Source organism: Syngnathus acus, chromosome 1, assembly GCF_901709675.1.
Source record: "Syngnathus acus chromosome 1, fSynAcu1.2, whole genome shotgun sequence".
Lineage (NCBI taxonomy): Eukaryota > Metazoa > Chordata > Actinopteri > Syngnathiformes > Syngnathidae > Syngnathus > Syngnathus acus.
Window position 1 is genome coordinate 11826150 of NC_051087.1, and position 23510 is coordinate 11849659.

A 23510-nucleotide genomic window follows, 5' to 3' on the forward strand; every position below is an offset into this window, starting at 1 on the left:
AGGAGGAGCAACCACAGTAAGAGATGTGCCTCAGATTATCAACCAATGTCAGACGCTCCACAAACAGATAAAGAGGACAAAAGGAAAGAGCGGGCATCTCTGTGCATGCAGGTTTGGCAGAAAAGATGACAGACGTGAAGAACGTGTCATCCTTGGATGTGCCAGAAGGAAAATTGGTGAAGAAGGTTAGTTGATGTACAGCTCTCATAATGTCTTATTGATCTTTTCTCAATCTGCATTCATCATTGGAGGCCTAAATTGCTTAAACATGCTCACTGTTTGAGATCTACAACTGCTCGTGTTTGTCATACATGCTTTCTGTTGTCCAAACAGGGAAACTTGCAGAACACCACACTCACCTTGATGAATTGAATATTGCATTCTTGGCAGGGTTCCATCAAAAAGAAGATTGAATCTCTGAGGCGTTGGAGTTCAGCTAGTATCAAGAGGCCTCCAAAGCCGAAGGCCAAAACCTTGAGCCTGTCCTCCCCTGTGGGAGACCGTGATGACCTTTGGCTGCAAGAAGAAGACAAGGGAAAGCTGCGGCCCATTGTTGCCTCTGTGTTTGGACAGGTAGGATTCCAAACTGGGCAATATTTTGTTGAGAATTGTTTCGTTCGACGTGAGTTCTGGGGAGGTACCAAGGAACCAAGGAGGAAAGAAACACATTAAGGTTATTGTCAAAAAGGCTTTCACATACAGTATAATTGTGTTTTGTATTATTTCATCGTACAGCTATTGATCATAAAGGTATGCAAAAATGTGATTTTCCATAAGGTAAAATTTAAAAAGAAAGGCAGAAGATATTGATTGATTTGACAGGGATTCAAATTGAGCTGCCATGAGTGAGAAGACAAACAGCCAGATGCGCATCATTTCCACCACTTTTTTTCTCACAATAAGATGGAAGAAACTTGAGGCATGGAGCACAGTTTGGACACACAAATATGATTCAGTGTATCTATTTGGCCATCAACCAATTAAATTCATTCCACTAATTTGTCAGGATCAACCTATCATATAGCTGACTTTGGGTAATAGGTTAGGGACACTACGGACTGGTTGCCATTCAGTCACATATAGACAATCAGTCATTCACACAAACATTCTCAACTATTTCGCATTTAGTGACACATTAACTTACCTTTTATGCATGATTTTTGAATGTGGGGGTCAGCAAAAAAAAAAAAAACTCAAATGAAGACTGAGAGAACATGAAACCAGAAACTCTGACTGAGAGGCAGAGATCCTAACCAAATACAACATTATTTTATTAACATTTACTCCATTTTAAATCGTCTGGTTGTTCTTCCATGAGTTGTTTGTTTGTTTGTTTGTTTGTTTGTTTGTTTGTTTGTTTGTTTGTTTGTTTATTTGTTTGTTTGTTTGTTTACATGCTTCAGCACTATATGCATTTATTTACATTACACGTACATATATATGTATATATATATATATATATACGTATATATATGTATGTATATATATATATATATATATATACCGTAATTTTCGGACTATAAGTCGCGGTTTTTTTTCATAGTTTGGGTGGGGGGGCGACTTATACTCAGGAGCGATTTATATACATATATATGGGGTTTTTTCACTTTTTTGGGCATTTTATGGCTGGTGCGACTTATACTCCGGTGCGACTTATAGTCCGAAAATTACGGTATATATATATATATATATATATATATATATATATATATATAGTATATATATATATATATATACTATATATAGAGAGAGAGTGAGAGAGAGCGAGAGAGAGAGAGAGAGAGAGATAGCTCAGAATAAATTAGGATATTCAATAAGATGATGAGAACTTTATTCTAACATCATGTCCCTCTTTATCCATCTTATGAAAGTCGGTCAGCAGCTGCGCTGTCACCAAAGTGGCATTTAATACAACAGCAGTTGTGTCCTCAACCATGAGTACAGATCAAGAACACACAGTTCTATCCTGCAGCATTTGTAATGGATATGTATTATCCAGTTTACGTAGAAACCAGATCATCCAGTGGATGTCAGTGAGTGTGGACCATACTTCCTGGTCATACTGCAACTCAAAGTCAAATTTGGACAGGCGCAAAAGGTATCATCAACCTTCCACGAGTGGGTGAGTGAAAATAAGAGGAGGGATAAGTTTGACTAAGATCAGGGCAAAAAAAAATCAGCAAAAATAAAAATCTGTTTTTCATCATCTTTTTTGTTGTTTTACATTACATAAATAATAATGGTTAAATGTTCAGTGAATTATGGTATATTCATCATATCATCATTCCCTCAACTTCTAAATAAGTTAATAAGTCAAGTTATTGAGATGATTTAAATAAGTATGCCCAAACCTTTCTCACCGTGGGTAACTCCAGAGTACAATACGTCCAACCCCCTCTTTGTGCACCACCACCCTTTGCACCCATTGCGAGTAGTTAGCCCATGGGAAAGGAAACCCAAGTTTCTTCTGGCTGTGCCCTGCCAGGCCCAATGAGTGCAGGCCAAACCACCACCTGGTGGTCAATGCGCCCCATCTCCATAGGATAGGCCCGGTGACCAAGTGAGGGTGAGGACAAAGATTATCCACTCATTTTTATCATAATAGGGGGATTCTGAGCCACATTTTATCTTGTCCCTCACCAAGGATCTCTTTGTGATAGGTGACCCTGCCAGGGGCATCAAGTCCCAGAGAATTAAGCTTCTTGGATCTTTGGGACACACAAAGCCCTCCATCATGACAAAATGACAAATCAGGGAGAATTGCTGCATCACAGTGGTTGGAAATTAGTGCTCAGAAAAATGACTCATATTTTTTTCCATAGGTTCAGTGGAGCTTTTGATCCACAAAATGAGTATTTTCTAGTCCAAGTTCCATTATCTTATCCTACTTGTTTCTCTGTACCGTGCAACTGTATAAATTAAAATTAGTTGAACTTGTTTTAATGCAGCCTGATCGTGCCAATTAAAATCTTCACAATGTCTCAGCAGATATTTGAGCGATTAGCTCACATCAAATGTCAGACGATCTACTTTCATGGAGGAAACTGTGAGGAATAAAAGAGATGATTTACTTCTTATATTTTCAATCACAAAGCTGACTTGGTTTATATAGCGTTTGCATATTACTCTTTTCTAATGCACTTTGCTGACATTGATACTTCATAGATAGGCCGAAACTTTTATGGAAAGAATACAAGGAGAGTTTTAACTACTGTGATTGGTTTATGACATCTCGGAGTAGTCTGTACGATTATTATCATAGTGTTAGTAGACACATGACAGCATACCAACCCATAAAACCTTTTAAATTATGTTATCTGGCCCACATCAAGTTTTAGTGGTCATAATGCGGAAATGTTGGTGTCTGTTCATCCTGTTGCTTACTGCCCCAGCATGACCTAATCTCTGGGCTGTTAAGGAAATACCTATTAATTTTCAACAAAGTGTTGTTTGGAGTTTTGTCACTGACATTTCTTCAAACCACAATTATTTTTTTAATTGATATTAATTTTACATCATGGAGGATACTCTTTTATTTTTAAATAATCTTCTGCATTTTGGAATATATATATATATATATATATATATATATATAACATGGAGGGTAGTTTTTAATGTGAATCATCAAGTGAACGTCTGTGAAAATGTACAATGCGTAGGAATCTCATCCAGGGATGAGGTTTGCTAATCTGATCACTGTCCAGCTGGATCAGTGAGCTGTTAAGGCACATACAGTTATATAACAGACATTGTGGATTTAAGTCATGTTGCTTGTCATCTTATCACTCTCCTTGCACATAATTTAAATTTACATCCTGCATCAAATTTCAAGGTCAAGGAGAGGTAGCGCGGTTTGGGGAAATCATTGTAAATCAAATACGCTTGAGTGTTGGAGAAAATGAAAGGGCTTTAATCTTTCTGTATCTTGATGTCTTGTGATCCATTTCTCCGTCTATGACCTCTACCGTTGGCCATCCTGTATTGCATTTGAGTGCAGCTTTCACTTTCCAACAGCGGAATTAAAGGAGCTCTGCTGCACTCTGTTGGCGATTTGATAATTCAACACGTTGAAAGCTGTTCTGAAGACAATAACGTTTGGCTCAGAAATTGCCAGTGGCTGTTGGAATGGTGTGTTGTCCTAGAAGCCGCACTTTCCCTATATGAAAGGCAGTGGACCAAGTGATTTGAAGAACAACACCAGAAGCTACAATTGAGCCAAGTGATGGCATAAGAAAAATGTCTCCCCTTAGAACATTTTCTAAGTCAATCTTAAGCAAAGAAAGATATACGTACTTACTGGTCATTGAGAGACTGCACGATATTGGAAAAACATATTGTTGTTGAATATAGCGCTAGATCTTATTGCAATATTTAACATGTACCCTAGGAAAATACATTTTTAATGAATGAATAAAAAAATCATGCTGAAAATCAAGCAAGCTGGAGGGCAATGCACATTATACTTTGTGTCTGACTGGTCAAATTCAGATCAAGGCATATAAATCTATAAGAAAATTATTGCATATCTTTGCGATACGCATATTACCGTAATTTTCGGACTATAAGTCGCGGTTTTTTTCATAGTTTGGGTGGGGGGGCGACTTATACTCAGGAGCGACTTATATACATATATATGTTTTTTTTCACTTTTTTGGGCATTTTATGGCTGGTGCGACTTATACTCCGGTGCGACTTATAGTCCGAAAATTACGGTATATGGGTTAATATTGCAATATTGATATTTTTTCAATCACCACCTGGTGATGTGTTGGCTCTGATGGTGGGAGAAGATGCCGGTTGACCCAGCAGACCAAACGGATTGTGAGGGTCTGCTGAGAATTTCTTTCAAAGTCCCCTGTTAAAAGAAGTTTCAACTCCCTCCTTCATCACAACTTCACTCAGGTCATGGCATAGGCGTGGGACATTGTGAGTATACCATGTTCCATGCCTCCATTATCGAGGTGGGCAAACGGGGTTATGGCCGTAAAATGGTCGGTATCTGTCATTACAGACAAGGATCATTTTAGTATCTTATTGAGATACTTTATGCAGTCACAGTATCCAAGTCAGATTTTTGGTACTGTGACAACACTTGTTAATCCTCAGAGCTACATACTGACAATGCAGTGGTTCACTCACTTGACTTTTGCGTAGCCAGTTCGGGTTTAGTTCTCACTCTTTTATGTACCCTGTGACAAGTTGAAGGTGTAGTCTGCTTGTTGTCCAAATCTATTCTGGATAGGTTCCAGCTTCTTGAACAGGATATTGGTGTGGTATAGAAAATCCATGGATGGACATTCTACTGTACATCTATGCTTTATTACAGATAGATAGATAGATAGATAGATAGATAGATAGATAGATAGATAGATAGATAGATAGATAGATAGATAGATAGATAGATAGATAGATAGATAGATAGATAGATAGATATTCTTTAAAGTTTGACTGTTGCGAAATTGCGCAAGTAAATGTCCAGTCTTATACTTGCATGTGTCTTGCTTATAACAGAAACCCTTTACTCTCATATCCAACATAACTCTTTCCTCTAATCTGAAATGCCAGGGATTAAACAGACAGCCAACTCCCCATCCGTAATTCTGCCCATACACCTCCCCCTTCTATACTCTCTCATGCACACGCGGAGTTGTGCCAGGCTAGTCATTTTGAGACTATAAACATGATGTGCGAGGGGCAGAGAGAGGAAAGTAGGTGGGGAGGATTAGATTAAGTTGGTCCAAATTCAAGAGATCAGTCCCAGTAGGCTGGGGTGACAGATAGATAAAATGTGTGTGTGTGCGTGTGTGTGTGTGTGTGTATGTGTGTGTGTGTGTGTGTGTGTGTGTGCGTGTGTGTGTGTGAGAGAGAGAGAGAGAGAGAGAGAGAGAGAGAGAGAGAGAGAGAGAGAGAGAGAGAGAGAGAGAGAGAGAGAGAGAGAGAGAGAGAAAATGTCCAAGTCATGTAATCAGAGATTGTGGATTGTTTCATTCTGTATACATGACCAGGCTCTCCAATACTGACCTATCACTTTTCAGTAACTGTTTATAATATTCATGTGAAATTTCTTTTTACCAACCTCTAATAACCTTTGGGAGTTAAGGATCGGACACGGCATTATGCGGATACATTGGCTCTATCAGAACCCGTAAAAACTTGGATTGTAGCTTGTTCACACAGGAGGAAAGTTTGCTTGGAGCTGTTTGGAGGCAAAATTCAATGATATGCGCAGGATGGAGCACACTGTTGGATTTCCGATTCAAATTTGACTGTTGAGTACGAGCACAGCAGTATTGAGTGGACAAAAAAGAGGAAAGGAGAGGGTGATGATGGGAAATATTAACAAGACATCTAGAAAAAACAGTACAAAGAGTAAGGTAAGGATTCATGTGACTGCTTTTGTTGCACAATATGCTCTAGTATAAACTTAACCTTCATAGATTTATCCAGCATTCTCACTTTTGTTAACATCATATTCAAACGAAAATGTGCGAATATACGTACATACTACAATATACTACAAATTGCATTGCCGTGTTGAGTCAAACTAATTTTAATATTTTAAATGCAGTTACCTCCATTAAAGTGAGTATAGTAGAAATTACACTGCTGATACAATGCTGCTATTTTAATGGAATCCCTCTATTCTAAGGGGTCCTCTCCTGTAGAGCGAAGCGGGTCCCCGCTGGCAACAGCCGTGCTCGGGGGCCTGAGAGATGCAGGTGAGATGGGCACAGAAGAAGACGAGGAAAGAGGGAGTGAGCCGGAATTCGATGAGCCGCTCTGCGCTCTGGTTAAGAACTGCAACATGTTGCACAACATAGTGGGGCCTGCGTGTGTTTTCCTCAAACAGGGCTTCGCACAGAGCCAGCTCGTATGTATGACTACCGCACACACTCTCAAAAGAGACTGAAACATCCCCCACTATTTTTGTCCCCGATTTATGTCATGCAATCATAATGTGTAGAGCTCAATCACAGGCTCGCAGCACTAATTGACAAAAAGCATTAAGAAGGAAGGGAAGTCACAGATTATGGCCGCTTGACTGAGTTATAGTCCACAGGGACATGCAATAACCATGAATGTAGAGGAGACTTTTTACAGCTTGGTTTTAATTCAATATCCTGGCAATATCTTACCATCTTTATGATTTCCCATAATGTTACTCATTGTTTATGTGCCAGGTTCAAAGTTTCTTTGTAAAACAGCTTTCAAACAGTAGGACAATACTAATTGCTCAGCAGAAAAGTAGAGCGCCTCACCAGACCCATCAGTATGCATTTATTTACTGTATCAACGGTTTAATCTCAATTCATCCGATTTTTTAAAAATATAAATAACCTCAGCAAGCTCTGTATAACCTTGATAACAAATTGAATCAGATCTGTTGTAGCAGTCAAACCTCTAAAACAGGCAAAACAAATTTTGTCTAACTTATTCTAGCTATTAGGTTAGGTCAGGAAACTTGCCATTGATAACCTGTAATCATACCTGCTGAAGGGTGGTATGAGAATGCAAAATGAAACTTAGTACAGAAAACTATTACAATCTGTAAATAGAATGTCCATACACTGCGTTCCACTGGAAAACTGGAAGAGATGGAAAGATCCAAATTTGATATGATTGGCCTGGCAGAAGTCAGACGGCTCAGTAATGGAGAACATCTGATGAGGGACATCAAATCTGGCACATTGTTTAGAACGTCTAACATCAGAGTGGGTTAGTGTTTATGGTATACAAAGACATGATCTGTGATGGAATGCTGCCCTTTTAATAACAAGATGATATGTATCCAAATTGTTGCCAAACCCTTAAATTTGATCATACAGGTGTATGCACCTATGTCAGAACATGAGGGAATAAATGATTTTTATGGTCAGTTAGAACAGCTTATTGTCAAACAAAGACATTTTAACTGTTCAGGTAGACTGGAATGCCAAACGAGATACTTTTATGCTCATCAAGACTGGAAAGGGTCACCCTGGAAATATGGAGTAACAACTAATGAAAGAAGATTTGAATTTGTCAAGGTTTAATAGCCTTAGTCTTGCCAACACTTGGCACCCATATCAAATTTCCAGGAAGACCTTATTCCATGATGTCAAACGCAAAGCCCAGGGGCCCGATACAGCCCGTCACATCATTTTATGTGGCCCGTGAAGACAAATTGTGGATCGACTTCAAGTGTCAATACTAAAATTGCAAATTGTCTTCACTTTTAAAAACTACACATATTGCTAGTAATTTCTATTACCATTCATCGTTTTAAAATACTTGAATAGTTTTTACTAGTCTCCGATTCCAAGCTAGTTATTAATCCGTTTGTTATGTAGCTAATACTGTTTATAATATAAGACGTTGTCATAATGGTCCTCCGAAGGAAACTATGAGTACAATGCGGCCCGTGACAAAAATGAGTTTGACACCCCTGCCTTATACCAGTCACCCCTGCCTTATACCATAACCAGATAAACTAAAGCCACAAGACACACAACCTTTCAGGAGCCAACATTAGCAATAAATACATCCTGGTTATGATGGTCATCAAACTCCCTCTTAAACAAAAAGGTTGAAATAAAATCTTATATAATCTCACATCATTATATATTAGATTTATAAAATCTAACCCTTTCCTCCCATATCCCAAAAACATGCATCGTAGGCTGATTGACCTCTCCAAATTGTCCGTTGGTGTGATTGTGAGTGTGCATGATTGTTTGTCTATTTGTGCCCTTTGATTGGCTGGCGACCGGTTAAGGGTATACCACCCCTACCGCTCAAAGACTGCTGGAATGGGCTCCGGCACGTCCATGACCCTCGTGAGGATGAGCGGTTAAGAAGACGAATGATTGAATATATTTACAGAGATGGACATTTTATATTAAAAGTCATCTTGTGCTTTGTTTGAGCTTTTCCATCTACCAGCAGTATTTTATTAAGGCACAACATAAAATATACCGTCTGAGTGAGAATAGTTTGAATTTAACTGCAAGTAAACAACCTGCAAGCAGAGTGCATTTTGGAATTTTTCCTTTTGTGTTCTCTCTGATTGGCAGTACAAGGCCAGTGGAAAGGAAACCAGAATGGACAATAAGGTTGCACTCATTGGCTTGTTTATTGAATCGAATCAAAATAAGCCAGGAGACGGTGTCTGGACAAAAAGATTTTAAGAGAGGCGGGCACTAAAAATATGCAGATCTTTACTACTTTGTACATTGCGATTTAAAACAACAGTCCAGGTATATTTCTATTAAAGATATTATGGCACGGTTAAGTCAAGTCAAGTTTAAGTCACGGTTAAAAGGTCAACCAAAATTTCAAGTTCCACAAAACATTGTTATTATTATTAGTAGTAAATACTATTATTATTAATAATAAATAGGACAAGCAATTTAAAAAAGCATATTATTTTTTTAAACCTAAAAGTACTTGGTATCAGTATTGGTATCGGCAATACAGGCATTGGGTATCGATTGAAACCAAAATCTCAGCAATTGAATTTAATAAACAATAAATTTACTGAAGTAGTAGAAGTTGTTTCGCTGTCTCGCTCGGGAAGGCAGGACAATTCTTTCACTCTGTCCTCAGCGCTTCAAGCATTACGATATCTTCTGATTTTATTTACTCAGAGTATTATGTAACAAAAATGTTTAGGGGGAATTACAATACACATTTTATTGAGAAAATGTATTGCATAAAAGGGAAAGTTGCCCACTATGTATGTATGTATGGTGCCAAAGTAGCCTTATTGCAGTTAACAATAAGCCTGATTTGAAGAGCAACAGCAAAATTGAGTGTCAAAGAACGAAACTAAAAAAAAAAACAACAACCCCAAAACCTTTGGTTAACATTCATATTCGTATTAGAATTCAATCAAGAACTATACATGGTGATGCGTGTCCATCATGCAGGTGAATTGATGTCCATTTAATGAAACGGCAGCTGACAAAATAGGTTTGGGGTAGAAAAATGAGAAACCGATAAGCTGTCGTGATTTCTAATACAATTTAGGGCTGTAATCTCCTTGTGTTGGCCTTCAGCAACCTCTAATCCAACCATGTATTATTCCTGCTGATGATGCCCTAGCCTTGCAAAACATAACGTGAACAGATGTATCCTTGTGTCACCTCACCACTGTGGTACATTTTCTTATGCATTTAGAATCTTTGAAAAATGTTTGCATGTTGTCAATTTAGGTAATTGATCAATTTCAGGCAGGTTTGATCATTAGTTTCCCTAGTCTGTATGATAAAAATCGCAGAGTAAGTGGCCCATTCAGGAACCTTTCTTTTAACCAAATGCATCATATTTTAGCTTTTAAAAAGACTCTTTCTTTGGAGTCCCAAGAACCTCTCGATGCAGGCCCCCCAAAGTCATGCAAAAAGCTCTATTTTAGCCACACCCCTGACAAGGAGAAACATTTGTAGTGGGCTCAGAAATACATGAAAACAATTAAATTCATTCAACAATGAATTCCATGCCGCTTTGGTTGCCCCTGATGGGCGGCGTTACTGACGGTTGCTGGACACCAACCCAAGGCTGTGACACCCAACAAGGTGACGAAGTAATATTTTGTAGGCTTCAAGGATAGCTGAAGGTGTCAAAATGACATCTGCCAAATATGTTGAATTACTAAGTGACCATTTACCGGCATGGTATTTCAGGGGCTCAAGTTAACATTTGTATGTACCGTAATTTTCGGACTATAAGTCGCACCGGAGTATAAGTCGCACCAGCCATAAAATGCCCAAAAAAGTGAAAAAAAACATATATATGTATATAAGTCGCTCCTGAGTTTAAGTCGCCCCCCCACCCAAACTATGAAAAAAACCGCGACTTATAGTCCGAAAATTACGGTATGTATGTATGCACGTATGTATGTATGTATGTATGTATGTATGTATGTATGTATGTATGTATCTACTATGTGTATAGGATATACGTATATATTTAAGGACCCCAAAACAATGACAAGAATTAAATTTGAAGGATTTTTCCCCCCAGATGAATGTTATATAATTGTATTTGAGTAATTTAGCAAAAAAAATACTGTTGTGTGCGTGCCAGAAAATAGCCTTGTTTTGGGGGGGGTCAACAAATCACTAGACATTTTTCTTTTGGCTTTTGTACCAGTGGTGGGACAGTGAGTTTGTTGGCAGTGTTGTTCATGGATAATAGTTTAATCTGCTTTCCCGCTCTTTTGGCTTCCCTCTTGTTTTCGTGGACTATTTGACCTCAATCTACACTCAACAGGACAGAGACCTGCGGCCTGAGGAAATGGAAGGTATAGTTGCTCTCGTACAATTATTGCATTTCTTCGCCTACCCTCTCATTCCTTTCGATCTAATCTATTGATTGAGAACAGGAGAGCTTTTCTGACTTTGCCCTCACCTTGACACATCCCATTGCTATTATGAACCATGTGCGTCTCAGTAAGTGCTGCAACGATATGTGACTTCCATGTGAAGATGCTTGATTGGGAGAGAATTGCAGTAATTTCCTAATAAACATTATATTGGAAAATAAAAATGTGTAAAAGATGGGGGAGGACAGCAATTTCCCTGTGATTGTTTTCGAATTTTGAACACTAACCATACGTAGTCTTAACATACCCTCCATGTCAACACAACAGTCATGAATGTATGGTTTTAAGCATTTAGCAGCGATTTTCATCCTCTATAAATATTTAAGAGAGAGAGAGAGAGAGAGAGAGAGAGAGAGAGAGAGAGAGAAAGAGAGAGAGAGAGAGAGAGTTAGAATGCCACGAAAAGGTATTCGCCCTTTCTCATTCTGAATGTCAATCCCAATATTCACTCATTCATTCAGTCATTCAATTTTTCCCCTTTAAAATTTGAAGTCAGCAAACAAATGTAAAAGATGTAAATAAGTAAGCATAAAATGCAACTTTTAAATCGTGATTTGATTTTTTCACTTGTGTTTGCATCGCAGCAACGATTGAAAACATATCAGCAAGTCAATTTGTGAAAAGTTTAAAAAAAAATCTAAATTGAGGTTTTGGAGTGGCCTGGTTAAAGTTCAGTCTTGAATTTGATTAAAATGCTGTGGGTAAACACTGTTTCACACAGGGCCATGTAGAGTTGGATCCCCCCCACCCCCTTCATATTAAAACTCTTGATTTAAAACCTGCATATTGTGTTTATTTAAATTTAAATTATTTGATGACGGGGAACAGTGAAGTGTGACACACATACACACACACACGCACGCACACGCACTCACACAAAACCCAAGCCATCAAGAAGAGGGTAAACACTTTTTTACACTACTGTAAACCAAAAATAGTCATTCTTATTATTTATGATCAAATCACTTATTCCTACAGAGTTGCGTGAGGCATTCAGAGAATTTGACAAGGACAAGGATGGCTTTATCAGCTGTAAGGACCTTGGCGAGTGCATGAGGACTATGGGATACATGCCAACAGAAATGGAACTGATAGAGCTCAGCCAGCAGATCTGTAAGTCCAAAAAACTGCTCATTAAAACATAAAAAACAAATTTAAAAAAAAATCATCCAAAAGTCTTCCTAACAACAATTATACAGGGGATAAAACATCATGATAGTGATTTCATATTTAAGTGAATGATGCCCCCCAAATGATTTTATAAATCAACTGCAACATGGTAAAATATTATTTGCAAATGATAACAAAATAATACTAAAAAAAATTGTGTATTTCATTTGAAATATTATTTGAGCAGGCCTTTGTTGACACTGCTTGTTTAACAAACCATACACAAAAGAATGCTTATATACCCTTGGGGTGTTTCAAACAAATTAATATATTTTAAAAAAATAAGAATCTTGTTAAAGTGTGACTTTTTGGTAAAAATAAAAAAAAAAATCTGTTTTGTAATTTTTTTTAACCTTTTGTGGTTATTGGCCTCCAGGTGGCGGCAGAGTAGACTTTGAAGACTTTGTGGAGTTGATGGGTCCAAAAATGCTGGCTGAGACTGCAGACATGATTGGAGTCAAAGAGCTGAGAGATGCCTTTAAAGAAGTAAGCATTACAGATGCTGCTTCGACAAGTTGTCTCGTATTATGATATAAAAGCATTAATTGTGGGATCCTTTGCATTTGGCCTTGTTGTTCTTGCCCTTTTCCCAGTTTGACTCTGATGGAGATGGTCAGATTAGCCTTGGGGAGCTGAGAGAAGCCATGAAGAAGTTGATGGGAGAACAACTCAACCACCGCGAGATCGATGAGATCCTGCGTGATGTTGACCTCAACGGGGACGGACAGGTGGACTTTGAGGGTGAGTATGTGTATGTATGTACCTCCACTATACATACAGCTGCTTAGAATATATATTGTGCCATCTCTTTCCGAAATTAATTCGTTTTGACATACACATTTTTTTGTTTTTATATTTACTAAACAATTAGGCACTGTGCAAAAATGATAGTATTAGCAGTGACATATTTATAATCCGCTGCTTGCATCACATATATTATTTTTTTATTATTATTATTGTTGATAAAATAATGAAACAAAGCATATGAAGTAATACATGTCAGACATTTTATCAATATTAGATTTTATTAGAATGTGCATGTGGAGCCAATGTCATGGCCAGTGAATGTACAGTACACATGTCCTACTCCTTAAATATGCAACTGGATTAAAATTCAGTTTGAGATCAAATAAAAGACGGCCTTGATAAGAATATTTTCTTTCCTCAGAGTTTGTCCGAATGATGTCTCGCTGATCGAAGCGTCTATGCTGCAGTGAAAGGGGACTACACGCTGTTAATGTTGTAATTCTTCTTGCTATACATTGTTTGTATCCACCCTTTTATTCTGTAACAGGTGTGGGAGAACCCTCTGCATGTGTTAAAGCTCTGCAACAATGTAATGTGACTGTTGAGAATTTGAGTCATGTAATGGAATGATGTGAAATAGAAGGGCAGCTGAGCAAGGTAATGCTCATGGTCAAATATTCTGAATAGAATAAAAGTGATGGATAAGAAAATTAAAAAAACTGACTTTCATAAGACAAACCTGCTGCTCGCAGACAAATTTTTCACCATGACTAACCTCAATTCAGACTTCAAGACTTTGGACTTCAATCCTGACCATGTTAATGTGACTGTTGAAGCAACATTAGCGACATTGCACGTATTTTGTTTTATAGCAGCCACAAATACTCAGGGGCTCAACAACTAAAGTAATCCGGTGTCTTTTTTCATCGTCACAATTTAGATTATAACACTAAGTGAATGTGATAACTAATGTTTAAGATGGAAAATACGGTATAGACGCCCTAATTTGCTTCCCTTTGTTGGTAGAAAATGTTAGAAAATAATAATGTAGAATGTCATCAAGTACCATGGTTCTGAGATTAAATGTATCAACAGTATTTGAAGAAAAGTTGGTAAGAAGTAAAAAAAAAAACCTACTGATGAGATTGTTACTATTCACGCTCATAATCATTTCCATTAAAAACTTCATTCAAATAAACAGCTTTTTATTAAGTTATGAACTAAAGAATTTTTGAAAATGTTTGAAAACATTTTAAATAAAAAAAGACTGTTATGACTACTTCTTCTAAAATCCTACTTTTTCACATAATCTATTGGGTTATAGTAGCACTGTTGGATAGTACTGTTTTAAGAAATATATAACTATTTCAAGAAAACAAATGCTATATTTTTACATTGTTAGATGCCATTACAAATTAAATAAAGCACTTTGGTCCAACTAATTCATATTGGATGTTTGATGTGGTTCCACCCCTTTGTTGTTGTTTTTTTAGTGCATGCATGAATTGACCTTTGTCCATATCCCTGAACATTATTAGTAGCAGGACGTCTTTTTTCTACTGTTGTCTAGAAACCCATGATGCGTCACATCGTTAATTTTCTTGTCATGGCTGTCAACACTCGCCATTGCCCTCAATGTGGAACTCAAATCATAACCTTGAAAATGTTCAGTTAGCGTCAATGTTGATCAGTGTATTGCAGTGCACATGTTAGTTTGTCAGAGCTGATCTACTTTGCCCAGGAATTCATTGTTTCTTATAGCACTTGAAGAGCTTGACATTCAAGGCTGATAATCAGCGAGAGCTTAAGCATGTTCAGAGGGAGATAAGGGTCCAGCTCAGGGAGGCAAAATTGCATTAGAGGAGGAAGTTGGAGCAGAAGCTGCAGAAGAACAGCATGGAGGAGGTGTGGGACAGGATGAGTTGATAATCACCGGCTGTGGCCTAAAGCAAGATGTCGCCATTAGTGGCGGTGTAGAGAGGGCGAAGCAGCTGAATGACTTTTTTAACAGGTTCAACAACACCTGCTCGCTTTCGTCCTCTCTCCCGCTAGCCCCTTCTGATCCCCGATCTGCCCATGCTCTGTCACTCAGCTGCAGACCGGTGGACGATACCCTTCCACCCAGGGTGTCAGTGGTTCAAGTGAGCAGACAGCTGAGGAAACTCCGCCCCAGCAAGGCAGTTGGTCCAGATGGGGTATCTCCTCGTCTGCTGAAGGCCTGTGCTCTGGAGCTGGGTGACTCACGACAGCGCATCTTCAACTTGAGTCTAAAAAAGGGTGTGGTGCCTCAGCTGTGGAAGACATCGTGTATCATCCCTGTCCCAAAGAAACCACGACCTCCGGAGCTGAATGACTTCAGGCAAACTGCGCTAACTTCGCATTTGATGAAGACTTTGGAATGATCACTGATTCAACACATCAGACCTCAGGACATGCTCTCGACCTTCTACAGTTTCTGTATCAGAAGAAGGTAGGAGTGAAGGATGCTATTGCCTGCACTTTTTTTACAGTGGCGTGCTGGGGGGGAAGCATCAAGAAGAGGGATGCCTCCTGCCTGAACAAACTGGTGAGGAAGACAGGTTCTGTTGTGGGCGCAGAGCTTCCTGATCTGACGTCTGTGGCAGAACAACGGGTGTTGGCCAGGCTGCTGTCCATCAAGACGGCTGACGGGATCATTTCTCCCCCATACTGTGAGACTTTTTAACACAACCCGAAGGACATTGGTACGATCACACAAATTATCTTGTGTGATCGTACCAATGTCCTTCTTACTTACTTACTTACTTACTGTTGCATGACACTTTCATAAGAATCTACTGCATGTCTGTTACTCTCATCTATCTATCTATGTATCTATCTATGTATCTATCTATCTATCTATCTATCTATCTATCTATCTATCTATCTATCTATCTATCTATCTATCTATCTATCTATCTATCTATCTATTTTACAAAAACATTAGATCATTTAAGCTATAAAAGAGGAAGAGAAAGTAGAAAGCGGACAACAGCAAAAAATCTACATCTGTTCACGTTTGTCATTCAATTTGGTATGTATACCATGAGGGGGCAATACTGGCAAGCACATCGCGGTTTGAGCAAAATTGCTGCATTAATTTGCCTGTTTAACAAATGGAGTGAACTTACTTAATCATTTGAGAGAATACTAGAAGTCATTTGTGGTGATATTTTGCTTGCATCTCTGTTGAAGAAATTAGTGGTGGGCTTGCAACATGTGGTCTCTCTGAGACAGTAGTTAAAGCATGTGCTTCAAAATGCATTAACTTGACTTGAGTCATTGCATTCTTTTAGTTCACCACTAAAGGGCAAAAGAAATCCACACTGTCCCTTTAAACTGTCTCTCTGGCTTGAATCTTACACAGACATTTATTTGTTCCTGCAGATTATACATATTTATGCATTTGCATGTATTCTATGAAAGAGAATGCTCCAGGATGTTATCCTTCAGAATCAACTAATTGTAACTAATTGTCAAAGTCAAAGTCAGCTTGTACAATGTACAATGTAAATGTACAATGTAAATCTTAAACAATAAAAGAAGAGCAAAAACTAAAATTTACTTTCAAAACATTTTGTATAGTCTGGGAATAAAGGTGTAGATGATATCCATATTTGGGTTGAAAGGGGGGAGGGGGGGTTACCATCCTTTTAAAGTCCCCTCTTTGTATGCTTCATAAACTAAAATTCTATCACACAAATATCACATGATAAATATTTTTTATGAAGGGCCATATTCTCCCATGGGTGCACAAGCCACATTTTTTCACACGCCTGTTTTGCACACTTTAAAAGGTATGTCAATTCTCTCATCCAGACTTCTGGTATGTCGCGAATACAGGTATAACCTGGATGTTTGTGCGCAACCAACAAAGTTGTTGACTCACTAAATTCTAAGGGTGTACTCAATTCTGAGAAAAAAAATGAGAACAATGATCAACATCTAACTCACCATTACAATAACTGCAGATGTTGTGACCACCAGGACAAGTCAACACTAACCCAGTCATCATCAGCAGAACATGGAAGCAAATAATTGAATCAAATCATGCAATATGTTAGACCTTTACAGAGTGCTTCAGCCTCCAGGTATACAACAGAAAAAAATTATTTGGGAGAATATGGTCCAGGCGTGGTATAGTATAAACAGTGAACACCTTGACTTATGGGTCACAGCACCCAAGAGTGCAATGAAGATGTATACAGTCTTCAAGTCCGTGGGAGTGTGCTTGCCTTTACTGAGGCATCTACATCTCACACACCCAATATCTCTGCGAACTACATTTTTCATCATTCCATTCAGCTTTTCCTGAAGAACGGTACCAAAATTCCCCGCAGTCCTGCTCACCATTGTAACTATTCGGTTGTCCATCAGCCCAATACCTGCAATACCAAAAGAAACACATTATATCAAGGCCTAAGATTGGGTCGTGAAGGCCAGAAGCCTTATGGAGATTTGAAGCTTTCCATGTAATTGGGTTCCATGCAAATGACTAAAAAGCTCAGTGGCGTAATGGTAGAGTGTCCACCCTGAGACTGGAAGGTTGTGGGGTCAAACCCTGGCCGGGTCATACCAAAGACTATAAAAATGGGACCCATTGCCTCCCTGCTTGGCACTCAGCATCAAGGGTTGGAATTGGGGGATTAGTTCACCAAATGATTCTTGTGCGCAGCACCGCTACTGCTCCCCTCTCCCCCGGGGGATGGATCAAAATCACACGGGGATGGGTTAAATGCAGAGGACAAATTTCACCACACCCAGATGTATGTGTGACGATCATTGGGACTTTAACTTTTGCTTTAACTTTAAAAGTTGCTGCAGAAATGACTGCAGCATTATCAATTGAAAATTTTTTTACGATAACTGATGAACAAACAAAAAAAATGGACAAAATGGGAACAGTGTAAAATGATTATGTATGAAATCTTAACATATCGTCAGAAGAAAATTATAAAGGCATCAAGTGTGGCAACCTGGTAAATAACTCTTGATCAATGAGGTTAATAAAATAAAATGAGATTATATATTTTACTTACTCTAGGCTCAGTGCGGTCCCATCCACCCACTTCCATTGACCCTCTACTCCCTCATCGGTCAGTCCAATCCAGATCTCTTTGTTACTTGTAAACAATCCATTAACAAATACCTAGAAACAGAAACATGAGGAAAATGTTGGTTGTTTATGCATTTAATTGCTCTGACTTTACAACAAAAGACCAGCTAAATGATTGTGAAATGGAGGAAACCAAATACAATCTGCTTTAGTAGGTGGAGGGTGAGTCTGTAGCTTCCAGGTTATGAAATGGCATTTTTTGTGTGTGTGTGTTTTTGTAAGAAATGCAACTTGTCTTAGTTTATAAAAAATAATCTCTTGTGTGTGTGAGCTAATTACGTACCTTTGAACATATACATATTCATATTGGCAACGAGTTTTCTTTTCATTTTATCTCCCATTTAGTGTTTTCATGTACAGCGTATATGGTTTTGGGCAATTTGTTTCTGTTTTCATCTGTGCAGCACTTTGTCACTCTTGTTGTGTCAAGTCCATTGTTGTGTCAAGTTCTTATTTCAAACTGACCAAGTTCGAATTACTTTGATGAAATGTTGACGAGTGAGATTTCTAGTAAAAGACTCGTCTAACCAGGAGACTCACTGAGCCTCAAAGAAGGAAATGTTTTATACAGTTTAAAGCAACCCACCATTTCTTCTTTGGTGTTTATGATTACCAGGTCTGCTCCTTTTCCTTGGCAGTAGTTTCTGCTCAGGTACCATGTTTTCTTGGATGAAGAACTATAGTAGCAGTTGTTCTCAAACTTCTTCCAACTACTTGGACAGACCTTGGCTACAATGGAATGTTATTCATTGATAGAAAAAAAATATTATGAGAACAAGTAATAGTATTAATGCCATGATTACAGAAAAAAATCCATCTAACAATTTTTTGTTAGGTTGCATTTGTTACAAATAGAAAGCGTTACCTTGTGACGCGTTCAATTTTATGACTGTGGCCTGCAGCTGACCAATCTCAGCCCTTTGCAGGTCTCTCTCTGCAGTCAGATTTTTCACACGGCTTTCAAGATACTTCTTCTCTTCAATTGTGGAATTATAGGACGCCATCAATTCATCAGTAGCTTTGGCGAGTGTGTTGTAAACTGCCTGTAGATTTTCTTTTTCCAACGTCAGGTTTTTGTGACTGCTTGCAATGTTGTCTCTCTGGCTGGCAGAGGAGTTGTATCGCGATTGGAGATGCTCAATGTCTTTGATCAGGCCGTTATAACTCATTTGCACCTTCTCTCTTGACCTTGTAGCATTGTTGAATCTGTTCTGCAAATTATCCCTTTCTTTAATTGCAGTATCGTAGTTGGTCTGCAAGACGATTTTGCTCTTGCTCACTGATTCATACTTTGTTTGTAGTAAGTCTTTGGCAGTTAACAAGGCATCGTTATTAGTCTGCAACTGCTCCTTAGTGGCCTTCAACTGCTCGAGTTCTTTGTTTAGAGCATTGTTACTTTCTTGCAATTTACTCTGACTCTCTTTTAGTTTGTTTGCTTCCGCTTTTAGTAGCTCGTTGTTGGTTTTTATTTGAGTGGTCGATTTAGATACGTAGTTGTAACCCTGTTGTAATTGCTCATGGCTGACTTCCAGGTTCTTTTTCTCATTCTGTACAGTCTTGAGTTGGGACTGTAGTTCGGTTTTCTCCCCCCCTACGTCTTCTAACTTCTTCTGATTGTCTTTATCCACTTTCCAGTCTGCACAGAAAACAGATGTATTGAAGTTAAGCAGTTTTACACCATTGGTGAACTTTTGACATCTGTGGCAAACATAACAAAAGGTAGACTCACAGTGGATAGATTGCCCAATGACCCCAGCCACCAGGATAGCACACATCAGCCCAAGAAAAAGCGTGGAAACCCTAAAAGGGCTGTTCCTCAATGCATAAACTGAAAACAAACATGTTACACTAAATTAGTAATGTGGCATTTGAAGTTTGTCCATCACACAGTTAGGTACTTATGCATCTTGCTCCGGTGAGCTGAGACCACTCACACAATATTAGCAAAATAATAGCAACAAGGGTGGCATCAATTGTACAGTAATCCTTCGCTACATCGCGGCTTCAGTACATCGCGTTTTTTTTTTCAAAATTAAAAAAAACTAAAAAATTCACAAATTCAAAATAAAACTTCTAAATTGACGAATTATGGCACGAAAGTTGCCCACACGCCAGCAGAAGGCAGGGATTAGCCACACAATCGCAGTACGTACACTTATACCTTTTTTTACAAAAAAGTTGTAATAATACCAGTTCTAAAAACATATTTACAGTATTGTACCTAGTCATAATTTTTTTTTATAATAAGAGTTCTAAAAACATATTTATAGTATGTACACTTGTACCTTGTTGTAAAAAAGTTGTTATAATAATAAAAGCATTCTAAAAACATTTACAGTGTGTATGTAAACAGTATTTACATGTTTGAAATTATTATTTAATGTTCTAATTATATGTTTTAATATACACTTATTGATACACAAAAAATGTATGTATGTTAAAAATGAGAGGGTGACACTACTTCGCGGATCTTCACGTATTGCAGGTGGTCTTGGAACCAATTATCCCCGATAAACGAGGGATTACTGTATCAGCCCTGTCTCCACTATCTTACTTGTGAATACATGCGTCTGACTGGCTGCGTATTCCACGTCTCTAGCAAATCAAAATGATGGTTGACTGGCTCACGTAATATAACTGCAGAGTGGCTGTTACTGAGTTGTATAAGGGCCATGCTTAATTATAGAACAATTAGAAAACTAATGTAAATTGGAGGCCACATTGCTCATCAATGTCTTGCACTGCTTCACAATTGATTGAGTGACAGACACCTCACCCCCACTCACCGCTGAGGAGAGCAAAAGACCAAGGCAAGTGAAGGAGTTTATTTCTTCTTTCTCGGCTGTTACCATACCCGCGTTGCCTTTCCTGTGTTTCTGTCTGGACTTGTTGCTTTTTTTTTTACATAAGCAAATGAATCTCTATCAGTAGGCAGTATAGTGTTGAATGTTATAAATAAATATAACAATAGATACTTCAAAAGATAATTTCCCAGTGGCCAGTTTAGGTATTGTGAGCATTTGGATGATTATTCCCGCAGCAATAATAATGTTTTGGATGTATATAAATGTGAAAATTGGATCGACGGAGACAGAACAATATTTCCTGGTTCAATTTGATTCTTTAACAACAGCCCTGTGGAGATTTATTTATAATTATAAAAACAGATCACCTTTCAAGCCACATTATTAAGGTTATAGTGTGTAAGAACATATATAATGAGAATATTATTTATCAAGCAAAGCAATAAACTGGAATTCTGTTACCTGAATACTGAAGCTTGCTGCCATTCATTAAAAGACGCTTGTAGCCGCCACTCCCATCGTCTATGTCCATGGTTGTCTCTGTAGAAGTTTGATACTTAACAGTCATTATCCTAGCCGCTTCCTTTTTGTTGCTGGAGTAAATAGTTGATCCAGGTACAAGTTTTTGCTGGATGAATAAATAAAGCATTTGCATTTAATTTTGGGGCACTTTAAATTGAATGTGAGATTTAAAAAAAAAGATGTGACATATAAAGAAGACGAAGACTTACCACTCCTTGCAGTGTTCATATAAATTCTAAAGGTCGAGTTGGCAAATTGGAGCAGCTAGTTCAATAGTTCCTTAGCTGTGCTATTAATTTAAATCAGTCGCACTTCATCCACTGACCTATGCTGCATTTGTGACAGAGAAAGAAAGCAGTTTCATGCGGATGAAAGTGATGCAACTGCTCAGCAACTCGAGCACTATTTCACAATATGACACAATATAACGGAAGAGGAGATTCTACAAACCACAGAGATGCTGAACGTGCAGTTTTTATAGCATCACAAAAAGAAGCCAGTTGGTAAACGTCTTCCCAACCTCGATTGCTCACCCAACAATTCTCAGTATAGTGGTTAAACAAATACACAATTGTATTCTTGACATTAAAAATATCTGTTTTTTTCATGTATCCTTGTCATTTCAACACACATCAGGCCCCAGCAGTATCCATACCACAGAGTGGGTATACACAAGACACACAGATGGCATGAGCGCAACTCAATAGGCTCTCATAAGGCTGCCACACAACGGCGCCACAAAGAAAGCCAGAAAGTGGTCAAGATAAAAGCCATCAAAGCAAAACAAAGCTAAAAGACAAAGGAAAAAAAGTAACAGCGGCCAACCAGCACCCCTCAATACAAGAGAACACCCCAAAACACACAAAATAGCCTCCACGGGGTCCATCGACAGGTGTAAGGGCAGTCCAGTTCAACGGCGCCCAATGGACCGTGGTCGTGAATCGGTGAAAACATCACAAAGCAGGCAAACGTGTGAGCAGCGTCCTGGGCACCCAGTCGGGTGCAGATGCAGATGACCACGTGCAGATGGTCACCACGGGGCTAGCATGGCGAAAGTCGTTGGTTCCGACGAGCACGAGGGAGCGGACTCCCCACAGGGGTTGCGGCTGCAAGGCCAAGGCGAGGGACCCGGTCATCACTGGCCGGAAAAGCAGGAAGCCGTCGTAGAGTTACGCCGGTCTCGACCGATGATCCCGATCCGAAGAGATACCGAGGTGCGGTAGAAGGCACCAGCATCGCCGAATGGACAAAAAGACAGAAAGAAAAGAAGGAAATAAAGAGGAAAAGAGAGAACACTGCTGGGAGGCAGCCACTCACGGCGCCATACCAAAGAAGAAGATAGAATGGCGCTCATTCAATGTTGGCTTCAAAGTTTTAGGAATACACTTGAAATCTCCTAAAATAAGAAAAATGAGTAAATGTATTATGGTTCAGTAAATACTAGGATATCACAACCCCTAGCAAAAATTACGGAATCACCGACCTCAGAGGATGTTCAGTCAGAGTCAGAGTCAGAGTCAGCTTTATTGTCAATTCCTTCATGCTAAGACACACAAAGAAACCGAAATTTCGTTTCCCCTATCCCACGGTGACGAGACACAGTACACGATTAACATACATGTTCATTCTGTTGTTTCATTTTGTAGAAATGACATGACACAAAACTAAAGTCATTTTAAGTCACAATTTCGTTTTTACAGGGGAAAACATCTTTGGAATCCCTCAATTCTCATCATTTAATTTATCTTTTGCTTGGGAATGTAAGAAGTGA

The 23510-nt window shown here is 38.6% G+C and overlaps 2 protein-coding genes across 3 annotated transcripts; one reads left to right on the forward strand and one right to left on the reverse strand.

Moving 5' to 3' along the window:
- Nucleotides 1-11: 11 nt before the first annotated feature.
- cabp2a (calcium binding protein 2a) lies at nt 12-14530 on the forward strand. Of its 2 annotated transcripts, none has more exons than XM_037253479.1 (7): nt 12-185; nt 391-573; nt 11251-11281; nt 12341-12475; nt 12909-13018; nt 13126-13273; nt 13701-14530. In XM_037253479.1, the coding sequence occupies exons 1-7, from the start codon at nt 126-128 to the stop codon at nt 13724-13726; spliced, it is 693 nt and encodes a 230-aa protein (XP_037109374.1). In that variant the 5' UTR covers nt 12-125; the 3' UTR covers nt 13727-14530. The 2 variants fall into 2 exon arrangements, with proteins under 2 accessions (XP_037109374.1, XP_037109364.1); XM_037253469.1 differs by lacking the exons at nt 12-185; nt 391-573 and adding exons at nt 5937-6374; nt 6650-6871.
- A 2425-nt stretch (nt 14531-16955) lies between these two features.
- Nucleotides 16956-22103, reverse strand: LOC119123220 (C-type lectin domain family 4 member G-like). The gene is made up of 7 exons (XM_037252146.1): nt 21949-22103; nt 21680-21845; nt 20143-20241; nt 19279-20049; nt 19000-19142; nt 18337-18446; nt 16956-17682 (listed from the first exon to the last, which is right to left on the reverse strand). The coding sequence occupies exons 2-7, from the start codon at nt 21783-21785 to the stop codon at nt 17547-17549; spliced, it is 1365 nt and encodes a 454-aa protein (XP_037108041.1). The 5' UTR covers nt 21786-21845; nt 21949-22103; the 3' UTR covers nt 16956-17546.
- Between the last annotated feature and the right edge of the window lie 1407 nt (nt 22104-23510).

What these genes read in the sequence shown, in the direction of transcription:
- LOC119123220 (XM_037252146.1), bottom strand. Translation starts at nt 21,785, where the DNA reads ATGACTGTTAAGTATCAAACTTCTACAGAGACAACCATGGACATAGAC. An exon ending in CATTGGGCAATCTATCCACT is followed by an intron (nt 20,050 to 20,142) that starts GTGAGTCTACCT and finishes TTTTCTGTGCAG; the next exon opens with ACTGGAAAGTGGATAAAGAC. An exon ending in TAAACACCAAAGAAGAAATG is followed by an intron (nt 18,447 to 18,999) that starts GTGGGTTGCTTT and finishes TTCTGTTTCTAG; the next exon opens with GTATTTGTTAATGGATTGTT.
- cabp2a (XM_037253469.1), top strand. Translation starts at nt 6,324, where the DNA reads ATGATGGGAAATATTAACAAGACATCTAGAAAAAACAGTACAAAGAGT. An exon ending in GCTTCGCACAGAGCCAGCTC is followed by an intron (nt 6,872 to 11,250) that starts GTATGTATGACT and finishes TACACTCAACAG; the next exon opens with GACAGAGACCTGCGGCCTGA. An exon ending in TGAGAGATGCCTTTAAAGAA is followed by an intron (nt 13,019 to 13,125) that starts GTAAGCATTACA and finishes CCCTTTTCCCAG; the next exon opens with TTTGACTCTGATGGAGATGG.